At 37.9% G+C, this 27,347-nt stretch overlaps 1 protein-coding gene across 2 annotated transcripts in view; it reads left to right on the forward strand.

The window, feature by feature from the left end:
• The window catches only part of FMN1 (formin 1), a 342,614-nt gene that overhangs the window by 287,548 nt on the left and 27,719 nt on the right, over positions 1-27,347 (forward strand). For both annotated transcript variants that reach the window (XM_045527700.1, XM_045527703.1), the window contains one exon: positions 24,648-24,699. In XM_045527700.1, coding sequence (XP_045383656.1) covers positions 24,648-24,699 — 52 coding nt within the window. The remainder of the gene's footprint in view (positions 1-24,647; positions 24,700-27,347) is intronic.

A 27,347-nucleotide genomic window follows, 5' to 3' on the forward strand; every position in this document is an offset into this window, starting at 1 on the left:
AGTTACATCGATATTAAGTTAGAATCAACCAGAGAAGGAATATTTTTCTCAATTTGCTGGAGTTTTGCTATCCTATGTCTGTGTTCTTACACATTGCATTTTGAGTTTGTGATCAAATAGCCAGCTGTTGCTACAAGTAAGAAAATGTTAGCATCTGTGCCATCCACCAGGGTCTTTCCTCTAAGGCATGACAAAACATCTCATGTGTAGCACTTACATAAAGGTGCCAGCAGATAAAGAGGTTTGCTTTAGGTCACTTACCAATAAATATTATGTTTTACCTATCTCTCTCCCTGTTCATGGGAAATGCCATAAAGTGCCCTAGGGAGGAATTCTGAAATCCTTAAGTAAAAGACATTGAAACGATTGAAGTCTTCCTTTATTGTGTCAATATTCCTAGTAGTCAGAGAACATGCTTTCTTTCCCCAGTAATTTTATTAGGTTACAGAAAAATTACAGTTTGGTTAGGAGGGAGCATGAGCCAAGTGGTAGACCTAAATCCCTCCTTCTGTCTGAGAGTCGTGACAATATTTTAACCACAGATATTTATCTTTCATTCTCGGGGGAAATTAGTAGCCTCTTTTTTGAATCATCTTGGTGCAATAGATGTTATGCAGAACTGTTATCCAAATTGTTAGATTTTATAGCCAGGCTAAACTCCATTCACTGTTACAAAAACACAATGAGAAAAGAAGATACCAAATAATAAAGAATCAATAAATCATTTTTTAAATATTAATTTAGAAAACTGAGTTTTCCTTTGTATAACTTTCAGTGATCAAAGTTTACCAAATTAAAAAGAAATCCTGACTTTCTACAGGAAGGCAGGAAAAGTACAATAGAAAGGATGACTCATCCTGGGTTTATCATTCTACCTCCTAATTTTTAATATCTACATCCATATTGATACATATGGACCTAATTACTTGTAACCACTATAGATTATTCAACTGTGTGAACAAACCATGTTTTTCTTTGTCTATACCTCTTTCCCTTTATATTCTTAAGTTAGTCACATCACTCTGTGGCTCCATTCTAAAGGACAGCCTGTAATATGTATATCCTGTCTTCTTCATTGAGGTGCTGGAAAGATGAACAAGACGATAACGTGAAATGACTAGAACTCTTTTGTTAGGAAGTGTTGCAAACATTAAAACTAATGCTACTTTCTTATACGTTATGCTTTCCATCTGGAAGGACAAGATTGCTCAAGCATTCTTTTTTTTATATGTAAATAATGCAATAGGAGATAATCCATATGTGAAAGTGATGGGAATGTAAAATTGGCCAAATGTGATTTGCTGGGGCTTCATGCCACAAACTCAGACCAAAATAATGCTGCTGAGACTCAAAGACAGTCATTTTTCTCCTCATAAATGATGGTTTAAGCCTGTGAGTGGCTGAGGTCCAGAGTTCTCCTTGCTCCCTAGATGGACAATAATGCTGCGTGCACCATAATTTTCCATCTTTCTTCTTGGAAAGATTGACTGGAGCCCACTCAGTAAAATGAGCCTTGGAAATCAGACTTCTGTCTCACACCATCTATTCATGAAAGGGAACTATAAAAACAAACACGTACCCAGAACCTAATGGAGACATGGCAGCAGGCCTGAGGGAAATGCCATCCCTTCAGCCTCTCTTCTAATTCCCTTCCAGTTTTATTTAGTTTCAGGACAGGGCAGATACATCACTTGCAGGCAAACGTTTGTGTTTTCTGAACTCGTTTGTCTAGAAAATAGTTGAAGAAGATAAGAATGAGTAGCTTTGGAAAGAGCCAGCACTAGAGAAACTGGGAAGAACATAAGAAAAATATTTCCACAGTTTTGTTGCTATCTGGAAACCACCTAGAGTATTACAATGGCATTATTTTGTGCTGTATCACCAGTGTTCTAATAGAAAGTGAGTTTGTCTTGGTTTCTGCATAAAAACTCCAAAGTAAATTCACAGGCAGGTATGACTTAAGAATGGAACAAAGCTTTAGAGTTAAATAGCAAGAATTCTGGACTCAGCAGTGCATCAGGAAGAATGTCTGAAGCAACTACCCTTGTTTCTCTCACTACTTTTCTGGTTTCTCATTACATTGGTTTGTGCTTCCCTGGGATCCTTTGACTTTTTTGATGCTCTCTTCTCACTACATCTTCCTTGGGTTTGAACTGATGGCATCAACTCTCTCAGTTTCTGAACATACCTTCTTGGCTTGTCCTCCCACCCTAGCCACTACATCTCAGGGAAACACTTTTCCCCATAAGGAATTTGATGTCAGTCTTTTTTAACACCTTCACCCTTGGCATGTGGCCTCCCAGGCTGCGGTAAGCAGGGCCTCTGGAGAGTCTTCTATTCTCCTTTGAGAGCTTTTTCTCCAGTGGGCTGCTGAACACTTGATACGGTATCACCTCGTTTGTCCTTCTACCACCCTGTAAAAGAAGTAACCCTTAGGCCCTTTTGACATACTAGGGAAGCAGTGTTCTAAGAGACACTCCTTCTGCAGGGACCATGCTGCTGTCAGTGACAGATTTGGACATCCAAAGGGAGAGTCACTCTCAGTGATTTCTAACTACTATTTCAAACCTGTTTCTATCATTGGAGTTTTGTTTTCCAAGCAGACTTTATCCACAGTTTGCTCTGATTATTGGCAATACTTTTTTTTTTTTTGTGGGGGCATTGTTTGTTTGTTTTTTAGCCTCTATGACTACGTACTCTAAACAACATCTGCCACACTGGTTTTATATGTTAGGTCTAATACAATTGGAAAAAAAGATTCCCGAGCACCTAATCTTAACCATTCGTTCCTTTATGGATGGGCCCACAATGTACCAGATATTGTGCCAAGCAAAGGCAAGAGACAGTTTCTTGGCTTAAAGATCTCACAGCCTTATGGGGAGAGCCAATCCTAAACAGATGGCTATATGGTAGGGCAATTGCTGTGCATAGAAGAATAGAGGAAATGTATTCAGCTGATTGTTGAGAGTCTATAGTGTGTCAGGAACTGTGCTGGGCACAGTTTATATAGTCATGGACAAAACAGGTAAACTTATAATTAGCAAGAGAAAGAGACAAAAAAAAGCAAATAAGTAACCCATTGCATAATTACAAATTGTGGAAAGTTGAGATTTGATAGGGGGTAAAGTTTAAAGAAGCCTACTATGGAAGAGTGGGAAGCCCTTTCTGCAGAGATGACATTTAAGCCCGAAAAGGATCCAGTCATAGGAAGTGTGGAGGAAAACATCACAAGCAGAAGGAACATCACAGGTGGAGCACTGAGGTGGGAAAGAGCCTGGCATACAGAGACACTAAAATGGGCTAACACAACTAGGGCCAGCTCCCTGGGCAAGGCCCTCAAGGTCATGAGAAGGAATTTGGATTTTATTCTATACGGAGCCTTAAAAGTAACGTGACTACACATATAATTTAAATGATTATTCTGACTGCTGTGTTGGAAGTAAATGGAAAGGAGCAAGAGTTGATACTGTGTAAGGAAATTATTGAAGTAGCTGAGGTGAAAAAGGAGCACTTCAGACCAGGGTGGTGGAAATTGAGATAGAAAAGTATGCCTAAAATCAAGATATGCGTTTGAAGTAGAAAAGACAGAAACTGGACTCAAATGCAAGAGTTGAAGCAAAGAGAGGAGCCAAGACTATATAGTTTTGCTCGTGTTCGTGAATGGTGATGCTGTTTACTGAGGTGAAGAAGACTATGAAAGGAACAGACCTGTGTGTGGTGAGGGACTCAGGAAATAATGTGCACTCCTGGACAGCCATGCATGTCAAGAGGTCCAGCAGGACAAGGGAAATGCAAATCTGATGTACAGAATGCAGTTTCGTGTTGAAGATATAGATTTTTGAGATTCATACGCAGAGAAATGGTAGCTGAGTGTATAGTGAATATATAAAGATTGAAGAGAGTCAAGAGAGAGCCCTGGGGTCCCCAGTACATTCAGAGCTCAAGAGGAGGAAGAGCCAATGCAGGGGATGGAGAAAGTGGTGAGATGGTTGAGATAATTGACCAGTGTCGTACATGAACCTGTCTGACTTGCCTCTGATGAATATTTTGTCTTTCTGATGATAAAAAATACTGTTTGTGAAAATGTTTGAAAAACTATGAAGCATTACCTATCTGTAACTAATGCATAGTGAGAGAGATTTGACATACAGAGATCCTTACAAATGAGCTGTTTTTCCTTTTTAATGTGTGTTCCTTCAAATGAGGCCTGTCTGAAGGAAATTTTGTTTTTCAACTACTTTTTAAAAACACGTTTTTCTGGTATAATCTGTCAAATCCACGTGGAGATTTAACCACCCTGCGTGTGGTGTGTTGGCGTTAGGAGCCTGTGTGAGAATCTGAGCCTTTGCACGTCACCGCTGGACTCCAGACTCCTACCCAAACAGACTTCCATTTCATGGCATGGAGGACATGGATGTGTCCCTTTTCGAATGGTGTGCACGTTTATTAAATAACGTGATTATTGACAACGTGACCAAAGATGTTTCACAATTCCTTCCCCACCCATCCCTGCTTACTTGCTCCCACCCCAGTCCTTCCAGTGACTGACGCCGTCTGTCGGTGGTGGCATTGCTGCCATCCCATGTCCTTGTTCAATCTGTGTGTGTGTCCAGCGCTTCAGTGAAACCTTGTGTACTCACAGATGCCATTTTATAGAACCGTAAAGAAGGGAGCACATGGCATTTGGCAGGGCACACAGCTCCAACATGGCCTTCCCTCTGTTCGCAGTGGGATGTTAAAGCTCCAGGCTCTGTGCCTTTCCCCCTTGTCAGCTGAGAGAAGTCCGTTCTGTGAAGAACACCTTTTGAATGGGAAAGTTAACACATAAAGCATTCTCTACCGTCAGTGTGATTAGGCCGCCAGTGTGAGTTGGAATAGTGTGTGTTGGGGCTTTATTGTCACATAGTGCCTTTAATATAGGTATATTTTAAAACAATTAATTATGATTATACCACCACATCATTATTTATGATAATAATAGTAAGATGACTACTTTGACATTTTATTTGGTTTTAAAATCTAAGAAATACTTAAAGCATGCATGAACTATCTTATCATCATAGAATCTAAGGGGAAAAAGCCATAAAACTTTGAGTTTCGAGATTTAAGCAATTGCCTGCAATGACAACATTTTGGAGGAATTTTCTCATTCTGCAGAGACAGCCCCTTTGGGCATACCTTGGAGTAGGCAATAACAATTGAAACTCTCTGTCTCTGAGACAGGATCATGAAAGGGGCCTTGGGTGGGAGAGACAGAGCAGTGCCCTGAGTAGCAAATGGTGTCTCAGGATACAAGGGAGGACCCTGCCTGGTGAAGCATTGTCCCCTCTTCTACTCTCCTCAAGACAACTAGAATACAAGCTGCAGCATAATATCCCACTCTTGTACCCACTGGTAAGACTCAGCTACAAAAGTTGCTTCACCATCCAGAATCAACAATTGAGGAAAGCCAGGAAACTCAACAAATAGAAGAACTAAGAAAACACACTTGTAGACAGAACAGGTCTTCAGAATATGTGTATCTCAGAGAGTTACAAGAGGCTGTCACCTCCATAAAAGACAATCCAGTAGAAAACATGAAAATGAAAATTTTGATTGATGAAATTTAAAAAAAATAGTATATATGCTTAAGGGTAAAATAGACATCATTGAAAAGCAAATTAGTGAGCTGAAAGGTCAAATCAAGGAACACTTCTAGAATACAGCATAAAGAGAAAAGCAGATTAAAAGTATAGGAGATTATAGAAAATAGGTTCAGAAATTTAATCTATATAATCCCATGTCTATCTAATATACCAGTCAAGAGAGGAAGAAATACTCAAAGAAATAATATGAAATTACTTGCCAGAACTGAAAAGACAATACATCTTTTACTAAAAGAGCCCACAAAGGCAATGAAAAATAAATGCATGTATATTCATACCTTTAATTCTTTATAATGAACTTGAGAAATCAAAGATTTAGAAGAATTTTGAGAGCTAGACAACAAACTTCTCAATAGGAACACTGGATACGAGAAAAAAAAGTGGAGCAATAAATTTAAAATTCTGAGGGAAAAAAATTAGAACCTAGAATTCTACATTTAACCAAACCATCATTAAAGTGAACTAGAAAAATAAATTCTTTTGAGAAACACAGAGCCTGGAAAGTTGACTATTCATAGATCTGCTCTTGAAGTTGTACTTCCTCAAATAGAAAATGAATCCAGGAAGAAGTGGAGTGGTAAAAGGTATAATGAGCAAAGAAATTCATAAAATAATAGTTAAAGAATTATTAATATTAATAAAAGTATAAAGCATTTATTTTTGATAATCTGGAAATAAAATTGTGTTGGATATCAACATAGTGATAAGGCTTGGGATATGACCATAAAATCTGGCAGGGGCAAGAAAGGAAAAGCAGGCTGCCCTTATGTTGTTCCGAGTTTGGTATTAATGTATCATTAACTCTAGATATCCTTAGGATCACAGTATTACAGGTATTGACATTTAAATGTATTCACTAGTCAAAAAGTTAGAATTTATCATGTTCAAACTAGTAAAGGAAAAATGAACGAAAGACAATTTGGTGAATCCACCAGAAGTCAGGAAAGGGTAAGAAAAGGAATAGCTAAAATGTTTGGTAAATAAAAGTGTAAAGTAAATACGGTGGGGATAAATCCAAACATGTCCATAATCAAAATAAACACGAATGGGTCAGCTTTACCCAGATAGCCGAAAGCTCTAGCCAGAGCAATGTGAAAGAAAAAGAAATGACACATTTAAACCTGAGAGAGAGGACAAGACGACATTGGCATTATTTGGATATTCTGATTATCTTTTAGAAAATCAATGATGTTTGAACAGTGTTTATCCATTTCCAATAGAAAAGAGTGCTACCTCACACAATTCCAAATGAAAATGAAATTCCAGATTCCTAATGAAAAATGTAAAAAGACAAAAGCAAAACCAAAAATATAAGCAGTATTATCAGAAAATACAGGACATCTTTATGACCTTGGGGATGGAAAAGGCCTTCTTGCAAGTGATTTAAGAAGCAAAAGACATGAAGAAAATATGTATTAATTTGACTGTTTCTGTATTTATAAATGATAGCCATTGTAAAAAAAAAAGTCAAAAGACAAAAGTGTGGGAAAGGATATTTGCAAAATATATAAGCAAGGATTTGTACCAAAATTTATGAGATGCAAAAATTAAACAGCTTGATAATATTAATAGCTATTGGCCCCTAGTAGTATAAAATGATACTATCATTATGGAGGACTGTCTGATAGTCTCAGATAAATTAAAACTATGTATCCCTGATAAGCAAATGAGTCTACTTCTCTGTGTCTATCTCAGAGAAACCTTGGATGTTTGCGGGGGACACACCAAAATTCTGGAAGGATATACCCCAAACTGGTAACAGTAGTTGAGTCTTGGAAGAGAGCTATGTCTATGTGTGTTGAGGGAGATGGTGGATGTGATGCAGAGAGCTATCAGAAGGGACTTTATCTGTAATGTTTAATATTTTTACAGGGAGAATGCATATTTCCTAAAATAGTTAAAAATTAATTTAAAAAAATTTTTAAGAGTGGAAGTTTTATTTTCAATTTTACAGTATTTAGAAGTAAAGCCTCTCTCTTCGCAGTTAAAAGAAAAATTAGCCTGTCTGTTCATGCAAAGTTCCAGGTTGAGCCCAGTGTTTATGTAATCATGAATCTCTGTTACTGTGTTCACTTGCTACAATAAGAGAGAGTTTTTAGATGATAAGTTTATATATGCCCTTCACATTGTGTTGATGGATTTTGGTTGGAAGTTGTCTGGGTTTATATTTAGGCATATCAATTTTAAATGTTTAAATATCTGTAATTTTTTTGTTTAACACTGATGTGGTTAAGGACTTATTATTTAGTCCACCATTTGGGATGGCCAAATCTTCAAAAGTACATCAAAGGCAGATTATTCTCTGCAGTACTGTTTCAAGTATGCAGAAAATGGTAGGTAATGCACTTAAATTTTTAACTTCATCATACAGATGGCACTAAAACAATCATAAAATAATTGGCAGTAATAACAGCATTGTTTCACTGAGCTTTTATGCATGTTTATGAGTCATTTTTCCTCTTCAGAATGAGAAGTGGGTTATTTTTTCTTTTTTTTTTTTAAAGTCAGGTCCTAAGTACCCAACTTTTAACCATATTTTTCTTTGCTTTGGAATTTTTTTTTTTCTATCAGTCATTATATTTCTTTAGGAAACTTCTTTAAATTTTTTTTAAGGGAAGGAACAAAGCTAGCAAAGAAACAGATGTGTCCCATATAAAATATGCAATAAATCTTGTCCCACAAATTCTTTGCTCTGAACTTTCTGACAGAAACTGTCAAATATCCACTTTAATTCAGGTATAAAATGTTCACTCCATGTCATGGCGCCAACCACCATATGCCAGAATAAAGTTAGTGACCAGCCATAAAAACAGCAGCATAAGCACCTTTGAAACGGTACAAGTCATCGTGGGTGAGAACGACCCATATAAATCCATGGGGAATTAATCTCGGCTTTGCTACTATCCTGCTGTGCATTTACAACGAGCTTCCACTCCCACACAGCAGAAGTAGTAATACTTTTTAAAAGGAGAGAGAAAATAAGAGAGCTGTGTGTCCACCTAATGAGCTTGCGAGTCGGGGGAGGGGGCTGCATGGATCAGAAAGCAATAGCTTTTCCTCCCCCCTCCTCAGAGCTCTGGAATCCCCTTGAAGCGGCAGAGCTGAGCCTCAGTTGAACATGTGGGGTTCTTCTTCAGCTTGCCCTGCCTGGCTTCACAGATCATGTGAAACCAATCTCCCCGAAGTGCAATCACAAGAAATGAATTCAGCTTCATAAATCACTGTTATCATCCCACAGGAGGAGGTAATGCTATGGTTTTTCTCCAGTAAAACATTTCAAGCCTCTGGTTTCATAAGTTTTTTTTTTCTTTTTCTTTTTTCTCCCTTTCTGAAATCAACTTCATGCCAATTGCACAATTAGCTTCAGGCTGCTGCCTATAGGAGAGGGTGGCACTTCTCTAATTTACTTAACATTTGAACGTTTCAACCTCTCTCATACGTTGAGGGAGACCTATTTCCTACTGTGGGTCATGTGTGTGGGGTGAGGGGATTTATCATATACTCAGAGGCCTCACATTTGTTTCCAAGAATATATTGACCCTCAATATTTTTTTATTAAGTATATTTTCTTTATACTATATTTTCCAAATACATAAGTGTATTAGATTTAAGCATAGTAAAAAGAAATCTCAACCTATTTTACAGTATTCAACATTATTTTAACACTTGTAAGCATCTAAAACATTTCTCTACTAAGCCATACAAATAGGAAGACTAAAGGGTGAAGCAATAGATTATTTTCAAGTTAAATCAAAAGATAAAAATCTGCTTTAATTATATTTGGCAATATTTTAATAATTCTTCATAATTAAACATTTCTCTCCTATAAGATCTCATTTGAAAATACTATCAGAAAATTGTTTTGAAATATTATCATGAGTTTCTAGAAAATTATTTTGTTTTCTTTGCATAGGTCCCATACTCACTTTGAAATAAAGGCTAATTTTTTAGCAATTATTTTTAATAATTATAAATTTAAATATGAAATATCAAGGTAGAGGCCAACTTCATTAAAAAGTTGAGCTCTACCTTGACATGTTAAATGAAAAAGCAAGGGGAAAAACAAGAAAAAGCAAGAAACTTCATTATGTATTCAGTATGATTTCAACTATATAAGAAAGCACAAATGAGTATGTGATTATATGTATATACCTACATTTATGAAAATGAATCAACATATTAATAGAGGCCATTACTCAAAGGTTTATGCACTATTTTTATTTTCTTATTTCTTTCTTAAATGCCCAAATGTTCTATAATGAGGATTTATTACTTATAAAATCTGGGGGAAAAAAAAGCTTTGTTTAAAAGGAGGGAAAAAGTGACCCACTTTAATATTCATTCTCATTGAATCCATTGTTAAATTGTTACCATAGGAAAGGGTTGATTCAATGTTTGTACAAATTTTTTCTTCAGCAAAAGCTTTCTATAATACAAGAGGCTGACAATTATTAAGTGACTCTGGAAGAGTCTACCCGAAATTCCGTTAAACTCACTATGAGCACTTTCACCCTGGCAAACTTGTAAGTAGTGTGGTCACTTTTAAAACCAAGCCTCATTTCTTTTTCCTTTTATTGACTCTGATAATGATCATTTATGCTAAGGTTCCTTTTGCATATCTTCTAATGGGACAAATTAAATGTGCTTTAATGTAGAAAATATCTTCTACAGCATCTTTGGGAATCCCAGTTCTCCCAATATGTTCTGTTCTTGGAAATATCACCCAAGAAGCAGACTATTATTCACCTTCATTGCACCTAGAAACTTGGAAATATCACTATCGAAGTTATGGTAATTCTTGGGTATCATTTCTAGTGTGCCAATTTAAACCCTCAGCTATGACAAATCCTTGACCAAATGAAAGTAAGTAGATTAAAAAGTAATCTGATATTCAAAGCAATAGCCATTATCAGGGAAGTTAGATTTTTTTTTTTCAGTTCTGTAGCCCTGTAAATCCGGTTTCCTAAACAGTTATTTTTCTAACGGGAGAACTTCAATTATTTAACAAATGTTTTAAGCTACAAAGATGTCAGAGGTTTAGTATAAACAAATCGAGATGAAGAAGAAATCTCCTTTGTAAAGGAAGGGGTGACGTTATTATATTTTATCATGTATGAGTATGGCTTTCTTCCTCTTAGTTTTTGATTAGTTAAGATCAATTTTAAGCTATTAAGATCTCTAGCCATGCATAACAGCTTTTTATCTGAATTTTACTGTTTATACTGTGATTAAAACCATTCTTCATGTTGGACATATTTCTGGACAATTCATAAAAATATGTGGAACGGTTACTTTATAGAGATTGTAGAATTTCACATTTGTATGTGTATGTAAGGTATAAATAAAAGGCTTTAATATGGGTGATTTTCTGCTGAAACTTATCCATGCCAGTGCTTGTTTTTTAGTTATGACTTCTTATTTCTTTGCTGCTCAATTCTGTAATGTTATAACAGTTCTCTAGTTTTTAAGAAGGAACCTATAAAAAATAACAGTGTGGTATAGTGATAACTAGACTAAAGTCAGGGATCAGGTTCTTTCTTTTTTGCCCAAAACTAGTTGTGTGACCTTAGGCAAGTCACTCACTTTCAATGTGCTCTTCAGGGGCTTCCAAAGAGCATCTGTTGTTTTTTTTTCTAATTATATTAAATGAGACTAATTTTTTTTTAAAAAATTAAATACATATGAAAAACAATTCTTTTAACTAGAAAGGCAGAAAGAGTAACCATAATATTTTAATATATTACCTTATACCAGGTATATATATTCTGATACTTTAATAGATATTTAATATATTTTGATAGCTATATATCCTTTCTGTGATATACATTTTAACATAATGTAGGCATACCATATCTACAGCTTTGTATTTTTTTTTTTACTTATAATTTTATGATAGCATTTTCCAAGATATTGTTTGCAAGCATAATTCGGGGTATGTGGGTCTAATAAAGTGTGCTTCAAGCCTTGGGAAGCTTACTGTAGGAATATACATATTACCAGAGGAAAAACAGGATGCTCCAGTATTCAGACAAGTCTCACAGGAACCTAAGAAAAGTTGGGCAAGCAAACGTCATTGGATAACAAAGAATTGTGGTGCTGGTAGCAGTGATTTTAATAACTGATATTTACTGAACTAATGTGCCAGGTGCAATGCCTGAGCACCTTACAAACGCCTCTTTTAATTATTGCAACTGTCTAATGTAGGTCTTATTAATCTTATTGGAAAATCTAATATCCATTTAATCTCATACTGTTTAACTTAGCTCATTTTTAAACTATAGCATAAAGGGTTTATATTAGGTAATTTCTTTATACTAGGTTTCTTATAGCCCCAAAGTTCTCAAGTGTAAGGTTTCATTTTACCCAGTGTAGAGATGGACAACTTAAAGTACAAAGAATCAAGTGATGGTCCTCGATAATGTGGATAAGCATCAGAGGCAGTTATGGGGAAACCCAGAGAGGGCAACTGGAGAACATTTTTTTTCCATTTCTAACAAATTTTACATGAAGTACTTTCTTTAGATTTGTTGAACATCAAGTACTAAAATTCTATGAGATAAAAAAATAAATGAGATTCTTGCTTTTGAAGAGCACTACTTTAAGTCAGAGAGAAAGATCAACATGTAGTCTGTTATCACTTTGCTCATGAACCTGCTACAAATTCAAAATATCTGCTGCTTTTGTAGTTATTTTCACCAATTAATGGAGCAACAATTTACTGATTGATAAACACCAGGTTTATAGTCTCAAGTGCTAAGCATTTGAATTCAAAGTTTAGAAGAAAAAGACCATAGTCTGTGCCATCCAGAAATTGTACACCTTTAGGCTGGTGCTTATACTATGCTAAGGCAGAGTTGTTTGGGAAAGAAGACCTCTTCCAATACTAATATACCTGCAGTTTATCACCAAATGGTTGTTGAGAGCTTCGTGACTCTAACGCCTTACTGTTTTTGAAATTTCATGAAGATTCTTGAAGAAACAAAATGGAGGCAGCTCTCTTTTTAAAATTTAGCTTCTTTGCAATTCCTAGTATTTCCTAAATCATGTCTCCTCTCCAAATGATGAGACTAAGGAGTTTACTATCCCTGTATGCCAGCCGAAAAAATTCTAAAGTACTGTGGAAGGTCTGAGCTTTCCCACTGGGAAGGAGATGGCTGGGAGACAAGGTAAGCATCATAAGGAAACAGGATTTATGTATAATTATTCTTTAAGTAAAAATCATATTTTATAAATATTCTTGTTTAAAAGTATCTGTGAAAAATAAGAAAAAAAACTTTTTTTACAAAAGACATATGTCACTTCTGTTAATGCTGATAAGTTAAAGGTATATATGGGCCTAGAAGATGATATAACGTGAACAATTTCAGGCCCTGTTTGAGAATGCAACCACCTGACTCCCATTAATGTTAATGAGTCTCTCACCAGATCATTTTAAAATTTTACCCCCATGGTCTGTTTTAAAGCATCAAGAGTCAGGAAATTTGGAGTGAAAGCTGAAATTCTATCTTGAAACTTTCTCTCTGATGTATATTCTCCTATAGAAAATGTGTAGTACAGTGCAGCTCCAAGATACCACCTTAGTGTTTGAGAATTCTGGAGAAAAATGCCACCCTTTGGGAAGCAGCAGCGGGGCATTGGAAAGCACGTTAGATTATGAGTCAAAGACCTGGATTCTACCACTATTAGTGTAACCAGGAAAGTCACTTCATCAGCTTGGGTCTTCTTTTTCTCCACAATAAAATTAAATAGTTGGACTAGATTATAACTAGGTTAAGGTTATACTGTGTTAGCCACTTTCTCAAGTAATACACCTGTATCACACTGAAGCCAAGAAATTGCTGTGTATATACAGCTGTACAGTATTGAGGGACTTCACTGGACTATGCAGAAGCAGAGGAAAAATAACAGAATATTAGCCACTAATTAAATGGTTGCCTTTAAGAAGAATGAGCAGAATTCCTCATAAAGTCTGAAAGCTGAGTGTCTTGTCAATATTGTAAATGGCTGAAAACTTACCTGGGGGGGACAAAAGTTTCATCTGAGATGAAAGTATATTGAAAAAAAGGGTTGACCTGTGAAGTGAGGATAAATCTACTTCATTTAGAACCCAGTAATACTGGTGTCCAAGTAGCTCCTAGAATTGTGACTTGATAAAATGTTTACTTTTGCAATAGTTACTACAGAGCACAGACTAGATGTGTAATCCATGGGGATTGGTTTCAAGACTCAGTGGATACCAAAATCCACATATGCCCAAGTCCCTTGTATAAAATGGCATAGTATTTACATATAACCTACACACATCCTCCTATATACTTACTTCCTTTAGAGAATTAAAATTTTATTCTAAAACTATTGAATATTAAAGGAAAGTTGTAATCATAATTATAAGAAATAGATGTGTAAACTTGAGTGAGAGCCTTATTCCTTCTGTCTAGTCACTTTATCATACTCTTTTTCCCCATTTATTTGTATATATTTATGGGGTACAAACATAATTTTGTTACATTGATATACTACAAGGCTATAGTATGCAAAATAGCATGGTACTGGTATAAAAGTAGAGACATAGACCAATGGAACAGAATAGAGAACCCAGAAATAAAACCATCCTCCTACAACCAACTGATTTTCAACAAAGCAGAACACAACATACTCTGGGGAAAGGAAGCCCTATTCAATAAATGGCACTGGGAAAACTGGATAGCCACACGCCAAAGAATGAAACAGGCCCCCTATCTCTCAATGTATACAAAAATTAATTCAAGATGGATAAAAGACTTAAATGTAAGCCATGATATCATAAAAATTCTGGAAGAAAATAATAGGAAAAACTCTTCTAGACATCAGACTAGGCAAAGAATTTATGATTAAGACCCCAAAGGCAAATACAGCAATAACAAAAATAAATAAATGGGACCTATTTAAGTTAAAAAGATTCTGCACAGCAAAGGAAATAAAAAACAGAGTAAATAGACAACCCACAGAATCGGAGAAAGTATTCACAAACTATACATCTGAAAAAAGGCTAATATTCATAATCTACAAAGAACTTAAATCAACGAAAAACCAAACACCCATGTTAAAAAATGGGCAAGCGATATGAATAGAAGTTTTTCAAATGAAGATAGACAAATGGACAAGAAACATATGAAAAAATATTCAACATCACTAATCATCAGGGAAATGCAAATTAAAACCATAATGAGAACCACCTCACCCCTGTCAGAATGGCCATTATTAAAAAGTCAAAAAGCAATAGATACTGGCATGGATGCAGAGAGAAAAAGAATGCTTACACACTGTTGGTGGGACTGCAAATTAGTATAACCTATATGGAAAACAATATGAAGATTCTTCAAATAAATGTAGATTTACAATACTATCTAGCAATCCCACTACTGGTTATCCACCTAAAGGAAAAGAACTCATTTTATCAAAAGGACTCCAGCACCCAAATATTTATCACAGCACAATTCACAATTGCAAAGGTATAGAATCAGCCTAAGTGCCCATTAATTCATGAATGGATAAAGGAAATGTGTGTGTGTATATATATATATATATATATATATATATATATATATATATATATATATACACACACCATGGAATACTACTGAACAATAAAAGGAATGAAATAATGTCTTTTGCAGCAATTTGGATGTAACTGGAGAACATTATCCCAAGTGAAGTATTTCAGGAATGGAAAAACAAACACCACATGTACTCTGTAACAATTGGGAGCTAAATGATGGGCACAAAGAGATATAAAGGACTTTGGAAATCAAAAAGGGGAGGGGGAGGGGGAGGGGAGTGAGGAGTAAAAAGTTACCTATCGGGTATAACACTGTTCTGGTGGTGGGTGCACTAAAAGCCACGACTTAAGCATTGTACAAGGCATCCATGTAACAAAACATTTGTACCCCCTTAATATTTTGAAATAAAAAAAGAAAAAAAACTCAACAACTAAAAAAATGTTTAAATAATAAATGCTGCATAGTTGTTACACTGTATTGTTTGGATAATAATGACAAGAAAAGTCTGTACGTGTTCAGTAAAGATGCAACCATCCGTTTTATCCCCAAACATTTTTTATCTGCTATTGGTTGAATCCACAGATTCGAAACCCACAGGTACTGAGGGCTGACTGTATATTGTGAACCCATCACCTATACAATAGTTATTATAGTCATCAGAGGATATAAATGAATAATATAGTTTTTATTATATATAATCAGGAAGATCTTATATAGAACTTTCTAATTCAAATTATTATACCAATAAGTTATTTTATGAGGTATTTGAATATCATAATATGTGGACTTATAGAAGTACAAATTGAGCATCTCTAATCTGAAAATCTAAAATCTGAAAGACTTGAAAACCTGAAACTTTTTGAACACTTTGACACTACAAGTGGAAAATTCCACACCTGACCTACCGTGAACAGTTTTAGTCAAAACACAGATACACATCACAGAGTTTATTCAGTGTCCCCAAGGGAAAAATAAAGTTATCTTCAGGCTGTGTATGTAAGGTATATAGGAAACATAACTGAATTTCATGTTTAGACTTGGGTCCCATCCCCAAGATATCTCAGTGTGTATATGCACATATTCCAAAATCCAACCACTCCTCTGCAAAAAAAAAAAAAAAAAAAAAATCAAAATTTGAAACAATTCTGGTCCCAAGCATTTTGGATAAGGATTACTCAGTCTGTATCTTAATATAATAAATCATTTGTAAGTTTGATTGCATCAGAACTGACCTTTTTCAACCATTTATAGAGGAATTAAGCCCTATTGCCCTAAGTCCACCCTTGTATGTAATGAGTTGGCATCTCCCTGGGCATCAGTGATGTTCATAGGAGGAAACTGAGAGAATAGCTGCTCAAATCATTTTCTGTGTTCTGCAGTTCGGATGAAGAACCCTGGTCGAAAAAGGCCCCAGGTTCCCAAGTTAGGCAATACTAATATTTTACTTTTCTTTGATGTTCATAAAAATATTCAAATTTAGTTGTAAAGGACAATTGGAAATGGCACATTAAAATGATCAAAAATGAGATCTGGAAAGTCTGATTGAACACAAGAGGATTTAGGCTGGAACATCAGCCTGAAAGTTAGACTAGATGACTTTTTAAAGAGTTTTTTATCTGGGTTTCTTTGATTATATGAGTCTAAAGACTTTGTGATACAATATCTTTTACTTGGGACTTTCACCAAAAGCCTGAGTTTTCTAATCCACTTTAGCCTAAAGCAGGTAACCTGGAAGTCAGACTACACCTGTATCCTGGGAACCTTGACGTCCCACCTTCCCACAGCCTCACCCCACAAATGGCCCTGATGCTCTTCAGCTTTACCATCCAGCTAGACACTTGCACATGTAAACTCTGTGACAGACCAGGAATGATCATCCATCCCATTTAACCACAGCCAGGAAAACTAATAACAAAGGGAGACTAGATAGGATATCATCCTACGTGGGCAAGCATAGCAAGAGGAAAAAGTGCAAGGGTAAGAGCTCTCCCTAACTCAATGGTTCCATATCTCTGCATTTTTCCCCCTCTCAAATAAATATTAAAAAGCCATCCCTTTCCAATGTCAGCATGCTGTTGCCTCTTTGATAAAAAGTATCCTTTTCTCCTGGAAGGTGTATAACAGGGTGATTTCCTAAGACATGAAAAATGACTGCCGTGCCCACGTCAGATGGATACCGCATGAAGTAGAGAGCAGTCCCTTTGTTTCCTCATTAGCATCGCTCAGCTCCTCTATTTGTAGAGCTGTAATAAAAACAGCTTCTTTACTGTGCGTCCTGTTGGTTTATACCAACCATGTCAGGTCCATAAACCATGGTATATTAAAGTGTAATAGACTGTGTAAAGAATACTAGGAAGATATTCCAACCCTTATCCCTTCCCTGCATTTCACAATTTACTGCCTCCCAGATGGGTATCCATAAATATGACTTAATTGTGTTTGGCATAAAAACCTCACTTTCTTTGAAGAGTGACCTCCTCATTCAGCCGCTCTCGTTGTGTGAATGCCACCCTCCTGAGAATAAAACTTCAGATCTTTTGGTACATTTAAATGATGACTGGTTTTAGTCTGAATATTTTATGGAAGTATCATTGTATTGATAAAAACTTTCCCTCTTTCAAAGCTAACTCTGGAAAATAATTAGAATAGAAAATTAGAATAGAAAAACTCAGTCTGATATAGAGGAAACTCAAGGGTTATTGTTCCTTGTGCCTCCCTCAAGGGTTAGTGTTACTTGTGCCTGTGAAAATATATCAATCTTAAACAGGACATAGCAGGACAGAGACAGTATTCTCTTGCCCTTCAATTCTATTCTACTCTCTCCTATTTTGTTGCAAACAGAAAATGAAAGATTAGAAATTGCTGTACCAAGAAATGAGATCTGGTCCCCCAGTGCAAACATAATGAGTGAGGACTGTGTTCTGTTCATGTGGGTCCTTCTGTTGTCCTTGTATCCATCTATGGAATCAGTAAGTAAGGTACCTACTAGGTAATTGTTGAGAGAAGTGCTATGAAACAGATTTTGGATGCAACCCCCAAGAAGCACAGGGTCCAGGTGGAAAAGCCAACTGCAAGCTAATGGTATCTGGACAGCATCCCATGAGCTGTGATATGAAGTTACATGAACACAGTGTCTTTGGAGCACCACAAAAAGAGTGTCTCACCACCCCATGGGGGAAAGGCCTGGAGGGCTTCATATAGGAGGGGACTTTTAAGCTTGGTTTTTGAAGAAAGAGAAGACATTTAAATGGGAGTGTAGGAGAAGAGAGAGAGGCAGGGAAGAGGAGGCATTCAAGGCAGAAGCACAGCACCCAAAAATAAAGGCACTAGAGAGCAAGTTGAATCCAGAGAACAGCCAGGAGCCCAACATGACAGGAGCACTGGGCAAGTAACAGGAGTGGCAGGAGGCAAGTGGTGAGGACCCACTGCAGTGCAAGTGTACTTTGTCCTGTCCAGAGAGGGAGAGAGCAAGAACATTAAGCAGAGAAGTGACATAGTTCACTTCACCTTTTAAGATGGCAATTTTGGTGGCAATGCAGAGAACTGGAGTTACTGTGCAATGTGGGGAACCTGTTACAGGTCACCATACAGAGCCTAGGGGTTAAAGAAGGAATTTTTGCTCTCAGAAAACTTACCTTTTAAAAACAGACTCCTGTATCATTAGCTTTCATTTGGTATTGGTTAAGTGATCCAGTTAATCAGGCCATTAATCGATGGTCATTAAGTGCAAAAAAAGAGGTGAGAGTAATAATAGGTTTCTCTCTTTCTCTCCTGAGGATTAATTAAAACAAAATGGGCTGAAATAGCAAATAAAATGACTTTTGGTTAGACATAGGGAACACCCTTTTGTAGAAAAGTCATAAGGGCCATGCTAAAGACGTGCTCTGTGAGTGAAATGGAAAAACACTGAGGTTTTGAGCAGAGGACACCTGATCTGCCCTGAAAATGATCACAAGCAAAATTCTTGTCTACTGAGAGTAGTTATGGACATTCTAAAGAAAAAAGTATTTTGTGTGAAATTTTGTAATAACCATCCCAAAGTCAGAATGCTGGAATAGCGACTACTAGCATTGGCTTGTAGCCAACCAATAATAAATGTCTGCCACTCTTGAGTGCCCATTGTGTGTTAGTCGCTAGGTTAATCTCACACATTCAGTGTATCTCATAGTCACAGCCACCTTGCAGGCAGATCTTATTATTCCCATTGTATAAATAAGCCTCAGTGGGGTTAGGTGACTTCTTCAAGGTCATCCAGTTAATAAGTAGCAGAAGAGAAACTCAACCCAGGTCCACCTATGCAAAACCCAAGTGCTTTCCACCATGCTACACTGCACTTAACTTTGTCAAAACAGCCAACCCATTGGAAGCTCGAACCTCCAGCAGCCTCAGCACAGCGTTGAACCGTCAAAGGTCTGACTGCAAAGATTCTGATCCAACCAAGCACTTTCATGTGCCCACTTCATGTAACCTTCACAGCTATATGTGGGAGTCAGTATCATTATCTCCATTTTACAGAGCAGGAACCTGAAATACAGTATACATGTAACTTGTCCATGACACTTTAGTGACAGAGCTGGCATTTAACAGAACTTAACATTTAACACTCTTGAGTTCTGGTTTGCATTCCTTGGGCCCACAACCATTGAATTGAAAAGGCCATTTCTGCTTCACTTGGCAGGCTACAGTACTTATGAATTTCAGAATTGTTACTGTGGAGCAATCTCGTGATAACTGATGAAACAATGGCCATAAAATGGACCAGAAAAAAAAATTTGAAGGCATTAAAGATTTACACAAAAGCAAGTGGTCTTTATTCAGTAGAGGCTGTATTAAATAAAACCCACATAAATATCTCTTAAACACCTTCCAAAGAAGCCACGTTGTTTCTCTCTGTGACATAGAATTATGAAAAATAAATATTATTCTTTAATAGAGAAAATTAAAGTTTAAGAAAAATGCAGTTCTGCCAATGACAGAAAAATGACAATATACTATAAGTAGGTCACAAAGCAAACTTCCTTCTCAACTTTCTCTAAGCTCATCCAGAGATTCGCCATCATCACAGTGCACAAGTAGCCTTGGTAAAGAAGCTTGTAAGGCAGAACTGATGTTAAGCAAAACTTCTCATTTTTAGTACGCTGATTTGTTTTCCTCATTGCTTTTGTTGTCTTGCACAGTGTGAGACTGTCATCCTTCTAAGCACCTACTTTATCTATTCCCCTGGTTTGGAAAAAAATTATATTTAACTTATTGCAGGCAATGAGAGAGCTGCTTGTGCATGAGGAGAGAGGAGCAAGGTGAGAGATGCCTGTTATTTCCCCACCTCTCCTGGTGCTGCATCAGCCTCTGACAACCCCTCCAAACCTGTTCTTCCAGCACACACCCCAGCCCCCACCACACACTAGTAATACCACAATTTATATTGACAAATGAAACACCTAAATACTATTATACATGTGGCTTCGTTGAATAGGAAATCAAGTAAATCCCAGACATAGATTCAGGGCCACTACTAGCCTGGCCAAAGGACAATTTTCATCTAAGACTCACCCTCTTGATTTTAAACATTGTCTCTCCCCTTTCCTGCCTACTACCAGTGGGGCATGCTCTGGCTACCTGGGCACACCTAGTTCAGGAACTCACATAGAGTCTCCTTCTGTGGGTATCCATTTATGCTCTGGATTTTTCTTTTTTTTGCTACCCGTTATGAAAATTTACGTATACTGAATCTTATTCTCTCAGGTTTAATTATGTTTTCTCCAACTGAGATGAAAGTTCTACAGGCCCCTTTGTCTGCTTCACTGATGGATCCCAGGCACCTGTTATAGAACAGGGCCTGGCACATGGAAGGAAAGAATAAACCCACTTATGTCATTGTGTCAGTAGCTACTAAAGGCTAAATTCAGAGGTTGCAGAGCCAGATATTGGAAGCAGGACTCTTTCCTTTGTCATACAGTGTTTGAGAACTTTTTTTGTTTTTTTAAGTTGGGGATATTCATTTAAAAATCCCTGTGTAGCTTCTCTCAAAAACAGCGGAAGATCTGGTAACAAGGCCAAGTGCTTGCCCTCTTTTAAATGTGGCATGGCCTTCCCACTTCCCTCCCATTCCCTGTTTGCTTCCCCACAGTAAGTCTGTCAGTTCCAGTACTGAGAAACTAGAAACAGAACACTGAGATTAATATATTTGGCCCCACAACTAGCTTATTTGTTGATAATATTAGAATTTGAGTTTGTGACTTCAGTCTTTAAACATTTTCTTTCTAGGTTAATGTATTTGTTTTGCTTAGAGCATTTTGAGATGTAAAAGGTATAATGACATCGTTGGAAATTTTACACATTGTGGCAGGAGAAATATTTTAGGCTGACAGAACTTTCAAGTCACACCATGAGGGTGGTTGCCGTTTTTATCTAGGCATAGGCAACATTAGGAAAAATTTAGATTTCTATGTTCTTCTCATTTTCCTGAAGGCTTTTTTCCCCCGAGCCCTCAGAGGTTCTGCGGTGTACATTACCTCTTAATAACACTTCTTTTTACATCTGAATACTGTTTTTTCCAAAGCACCGTATTCATTGGGCTGTTGCAAAATCTTATCTAAGGCCTAATTTGGTTTGAATAGGGTATCTTTTTTTTTTTTTTTTCATTAAATTCATGCAATGACGGCTTGGCCACAGTCTACTTGGCACAGCGAGCTGCCAGTTAGAAACCATCTAGTGACGGAGAACAGCAAGGTGCTCCAGAACGATCACTCAGACCTCAGAGGAGTTTTTCCTCCTGGTTGGCCACGCATATAATTTAGAATCACTGAATAAGAACAAATTGCCAGTTTGCTTCACATTTGGGGGAACTTGGTAACCTATGAGAGATGCAGGCCACTTCTCAGTATCTGATCGGCTAAGTACCAGACTAATTCAGAGATTCCTACCGGGAGTATGGGAGGACATCACACAGCAAAAGATGGCCATTACTATGACTTAACTTCTCCTGAGATGCTGTACTATCAAAGCCAAATCATTTTAGTATAAAACAAAACTTTTTATTGAAATTTACTGTATTTAGAGATAATAGCGCACAACTTTAGCCTCATAATATCCTTTAGCTTCCGTTCATATTCTAAATGTAAAGTTTTATATTTCAGAAAGCTGATAGCTCACTTTTGAAGCAAGCTTTATCCAATATATGCATTTTTAATCTAACAGTTTCTTCAACATATAGGCACTTTTCCACACGTAAGGCTATAGCAGAAAAGCGAGCCAGATGAAGTTGCTGCTCTCCTGGAGCTTACATTCCACTGTTGTGTATAATAAACAAATGAGTAAAGGAACAGTCTGTCAGGTAGATAGAGGCTATGAGAAGGAAAGGCAAGGGGGCTGTCAGTGGAGTATGTGGAGGGGAGTGGATGATGAGTGGCAAGGGATGATCTTTTATTTAGCGAGGCCAGAGAAGGTGATTCTTGAGCTGAGAACTGAATGCAGTAAGGGAGCCAGTCACGTGGAGACTGTGGCAGGGGGTTCCAGGGAGCAGGAACGGCACGTGCAGAGATCCTCAGAGGCACATGCTCAGTGTGCTCAAGCCGGCCCACGAGACTGGAGAGGAATGAGCATAGGGAAGAGGAGGTGATGTCACCGAGGAGCCAGGGAACAGATTGCAGGCTCTTGCAGGACACTGTAAAGACCTTAGATGGTATGTCAGAGGTGATAGCAAGTCAAGCCGCTGGAAAGTTTTGAGCAAGAGAGAAACTTGATAAAATTTACATTTTCAGATCAATGATGAAGATGATGTACTAGGAATACCTGTCATGTCATATATTGTTCACATATGCTAAGCACTCTCTATATATTATCTCATTTAGTCTTTGTAACAGCTATATGATAGCAGTCACTGTGGCTATTCTCATAGGACAGATGAGGCAATAACTAAGAAGTTGGTCATGAGTAACTTGCCCACAATTGCACAGGTAGTAAGCGGCAGGGCCAGGCTTAATACAATGGTTATATTTTAAAATCTTATTTATTTATTTATGTACTTATTTATATGAGAGACATGGTCTCACTCTGTCACCCAGGCTGGAGTACAGTTGTGCAATTATAGTACACTGTAGCCTCAAATAGGGCTCAGGCAGTCTTTCCACTTCAGCCTCCTGAGTGGCTGGGACTATAGGCACACGCCACCACACCCAGCTAAATTTTTTTTAAATTTTTTTGTATGGATGGAATCTTGCTATGTTGCCCAGGATGGCCTTGAACTCCTGGCCTCAGCAACCCTCCTGCCTTGGCCTCCTAAAGTGCTGGGTTTGCAGGCATGAGCCACCATACCCGGCCCTTTGTTTTTGTTTTTTGTTTTTTTTTTTTTCATTCATTTTACATCATTGTAGCTCTAAACTAAAGGAATCTTAAGGCTCAAATAGATTATGTTATAATTTTCCTATTTTTCTGGACATAAAAAGTGTAAGAGTGTTATTGCCATATATAACAATATCATCTTCTGATTACAGAGAAGGATGTATAAAAGAACCACCCAAAAATGAAACCCCCTAATTAAATAATCTTTACAGAAAGAACACAGGTTCTTAATCTATAGATTCAGAATTGTATCTCAGTATCATTGATTTCCTTAGTAATATTATGGGATTTTTGTCAATGCATTTAAATAATTTTCTGACACAGGAGTCCCTGGGCTTCCCGAGAGGGCCTGTGCGTGTAGAGGCAGCCTGTGCGAGGATTCGCAAGGACTCCTTTGAATCCAAGCGTAACTGTCACAAATGCCACCAGAGTTACTATGTTTAGAGTGAGGGGGAGTATGATGAGTGCACGCCCAGGCTCACAAAGAGGCCAGTTGTAGCTAGGGTGACGACTAGTCCTGATCTGCCCAGGGTTGTTCCAATTTATGTCTTTGTTCAGGTCTAATTATTAATATCAATCTCAAAAGTGTCCCAGAGAAAACAGTAAATAATTTGGCTACTGTTGGCCACCTGTGATCAAGAAAGCAGTGATGATACAGTCAATTGATTGCTATCACCAAGACATGTGACAGGGGCTGCCAAGCCCTGAATTCAGACTTATTGTGGTAATAAATGGGTGCAATTGAAGCTGTAAGACGCAAAGGATACGATGGGAGAAAATAGTTTTGCCAGGCTCAGTGGCTCACTCCTATAATCCTAGCACTCTGGGAGGCTGAGGTGGGAGGAGGACTTGAGCTCAGGAGTTTGAGACCAGCCTGAATGAGAGTGAGCGTGAGACCCCCGTCTCTACTAAAAATAGAAAAATTAGCCAGCATGGTGGCTCATGCCTGCAGTCCCAGCTACTTGGGAGGCTGAGGCAGGAGGATTGCTTGAGCCCAGGAGTTTGAGGTTGCAGTGAGCTATGATGATGCCACCGCACTCTAGCTGGGGTCACAGAGCAAGATTTTGTCTCAAGAAAAAGAGAAAAGAAAATAGTTTTAATCATAATTATTTCTTTTTCACAGCCAAGAAAGAGCATAAAATGGAAGAAGGTCACTTGGAGAATGCACAGAAAAGGTAGGCAGCTCTGATTTGGCTCCATTTGTTTCTTTGACCAGCCATTCTGTATTACCATTGTTGTTGTTATTATTATGAAGTACATTCACATTGCTATGCAACTGTATCCCCAGAACCTTTTAATCTACCCCAGCTGAAACTCTGTACCCTTTAAAGATGAACTCTCTATCTGCCTGGCCCCCGGCAACCCTACTGCTTTCTGCCTCTGTGACTTTGACCAGTCTGGGTACCTCAGGCAAGTGGAGCCATACGGCATTTGTCCTTGTGTGACTGCCTTGTCCCATGTAGCATAATGTTTGACGAGCCACTCTTCAGGCCCCCTTGGTTAAGACTGCATCGGCGAGCAGTAAGGTACCATTGGGAGCCGGAGCGAAAGCACTGTAGCAGGGCTTGGGAATGTTTGTCCTCGGGGAGCAGGGACTCATCCCTGCCTCACACACGTGTTGTGACACTGTTCTGTCTGTCTGCCTCTCCCTCATTATTCTTCTCTGGAGCCACTTCATGGAAGTTAGGAACAGTCTGAACCTTCTTAGCATTACAACTAGATTAAACTAATTATTGCAAACACCTAAGAGACTTTCTGTGTCTTTCTTCAGATCCCAGAGGATGCTATAAGCCAGGGGCAGGTGGGGAGAGGGGACTGCCCTCTGCACAGTCTACAGGAAATTCCCCGAGAAGTTGGGGGCCTCAGAGGTCTTCTGTTCAGCCTGACTTTGCCTACTTCAGGCCTCCTCCTTGCTCTTCTCTCTCTCAGTAGACACCAGAGGGGAACCACCCACCTCACCTGGTGGAACCCAGTCATCAGCAGTTCTGATCTCTCAGGGGTTTTTCCCTTTTCTAAGTTGGCCCGGTTAGTCGCCTTGGCTCTCCCTCCCTCTGAGAAGGGCAAGTGGGAATAGACCGAGGCATTCTCATATTCAGGGCAGAAAATCAAGACAAATTTTGCTGGTTCCAATTCTAAAAGTACTAGAAAATTAAATGAGAGGTAGGGTAGGAGACACCATATAAGGAAAAATGAGTTTTACAAATGTGTGAGGAGGAGCGTTCCCAGGTATGAATTTAAATGCAGATAAACAAACTGTACAGACGAACCGTTTGCCTCCCACCTAGCCACCATCTCTGAGCGCTCCCAAAGCCTGTCCACAGTGCTGTCTGCCCTCCTTCCCGCCCGTTGTAATTGCCAATAAGATTAAAATGCTGATGAAAGCAAGGTGAAGGCAATTCTTGAACTTTCCTAAGTGCAAACGTGTTCTTGAATCATGGTTATCATGCTATCATGAGAATCATTCAAAAATAAGACAGTTCCATGGTTATGCTTTTAAGTTTTTGTGCCTCTCTATTGACTTCATCCCTATATCAAGCTTCCCTTCCCAGCACATCAAACTGGCACATCTGTGTTATAGAAATAGCACGTAGAGAAGAGACCAGAAACATGGGCACATCGGTATCAGGCCAGACAGAAATTCAGCTTCCAGGGTGGATGTCAAATTTCTAATACTTTTTCAAGACTCTTGCTTAAGGAAAGGGGGCCCACCATAGCGGGGCCGAAGCTGCTGCCGTGCATTAGCTATGCTGAGGGGAGTCATAAATTTTGGTTGTCAGCATTTTCCGTGGCTTTGTGATGAAGGTAGTCTAGCTTTCATGTCATACATAAAATATGTTAGATCCCATCTTTAATGTAGAAACCACAGTTGTTTGGTTACACTCTTTAAGAAGGTTGTGGTCAGTGTTGCAATATTCGTGTGAGATTTAGTAAATTCTTATGTTTTATTCTCAAGAGAAATAATTTACTCTGAGGCTAAGGAAAATTTGCTTTTCCTAAGCAGTTTCTGAAGGAATGCATGTATAACAATAAGGGGATGTGCTCTGCTTTGGCACCTCAGCACTGTAAAAGTAAAACAGTTCACTCTGCTATGGGCTCTTTGGTATAATCATTGTCTGTACTTTAAAACCATTTGGACAAATTAAAAAGATACCAATCAGACTAGGAATTATAGCAGAGAGAAAAGGAAATCAGGGAATAGTTTGGAGTGAAATAAAGAAGGTTGTATAAGACAATACATATGATTAGAAATTAATCTTTCTAAAGTTGAGAACTATTTTAGAGTTATCTGCTGACAAACAGAGACTTCACATAGCATGATTGACCATTTGTTTCCTGTCGATTGGAGAAAATTCTCCTGGTTGTTAAATATCAGCAGTTTGTCTTGCCTAAATTTCAGAAGGTTTTCAGTGAATAATCTTCTGTGAATCAAAACTGAATTTGAAATAAAGGGAGTTTCGTCTGGAGTAGCACATAGTGTAGATCTTATCAAGTAGTTGTAGGTGCATATTCTGGCTTTTAGCTTTTTCTTAAACAAAGGGATAATGATGAAATCAAATAAGGCACAATCTCAGAGCAACTGCCTCTTTGTCAAAGTTGCTGAACACCAAAGCCAGGCCGTTCTCTGGGATTCTGTTTACTTTGGTTCTTCTGGAGAGGTTCACTTGCTTTCTTAGCTTTCAAAACACATAGGGAAAAAAATGCTGGAATTTGATATTTCTTTTAGTTTTTGCCCCCTCTGAGGGAGGGTAAGCAGGCAGGACCTCACAGACCCCAGGGGCAGAGGCAGTGGGGACGACAGTTAGCTTCAGTTCAGAGTTGGGAA

This window comes from Lemur catta, chromosome 1 (genome assembly GCF_020740605.2).
Source record: "Lemur catta isolate mLemCat1 chromosome 1, mLemCat1.pri, whole genome shotgun sequence".
NCBI classification, from domain to species: Eukaryota; Metazoa; Chordata; class Mammalia; order Primates; family Lemuridae; genus Lemur; species Lemur catta.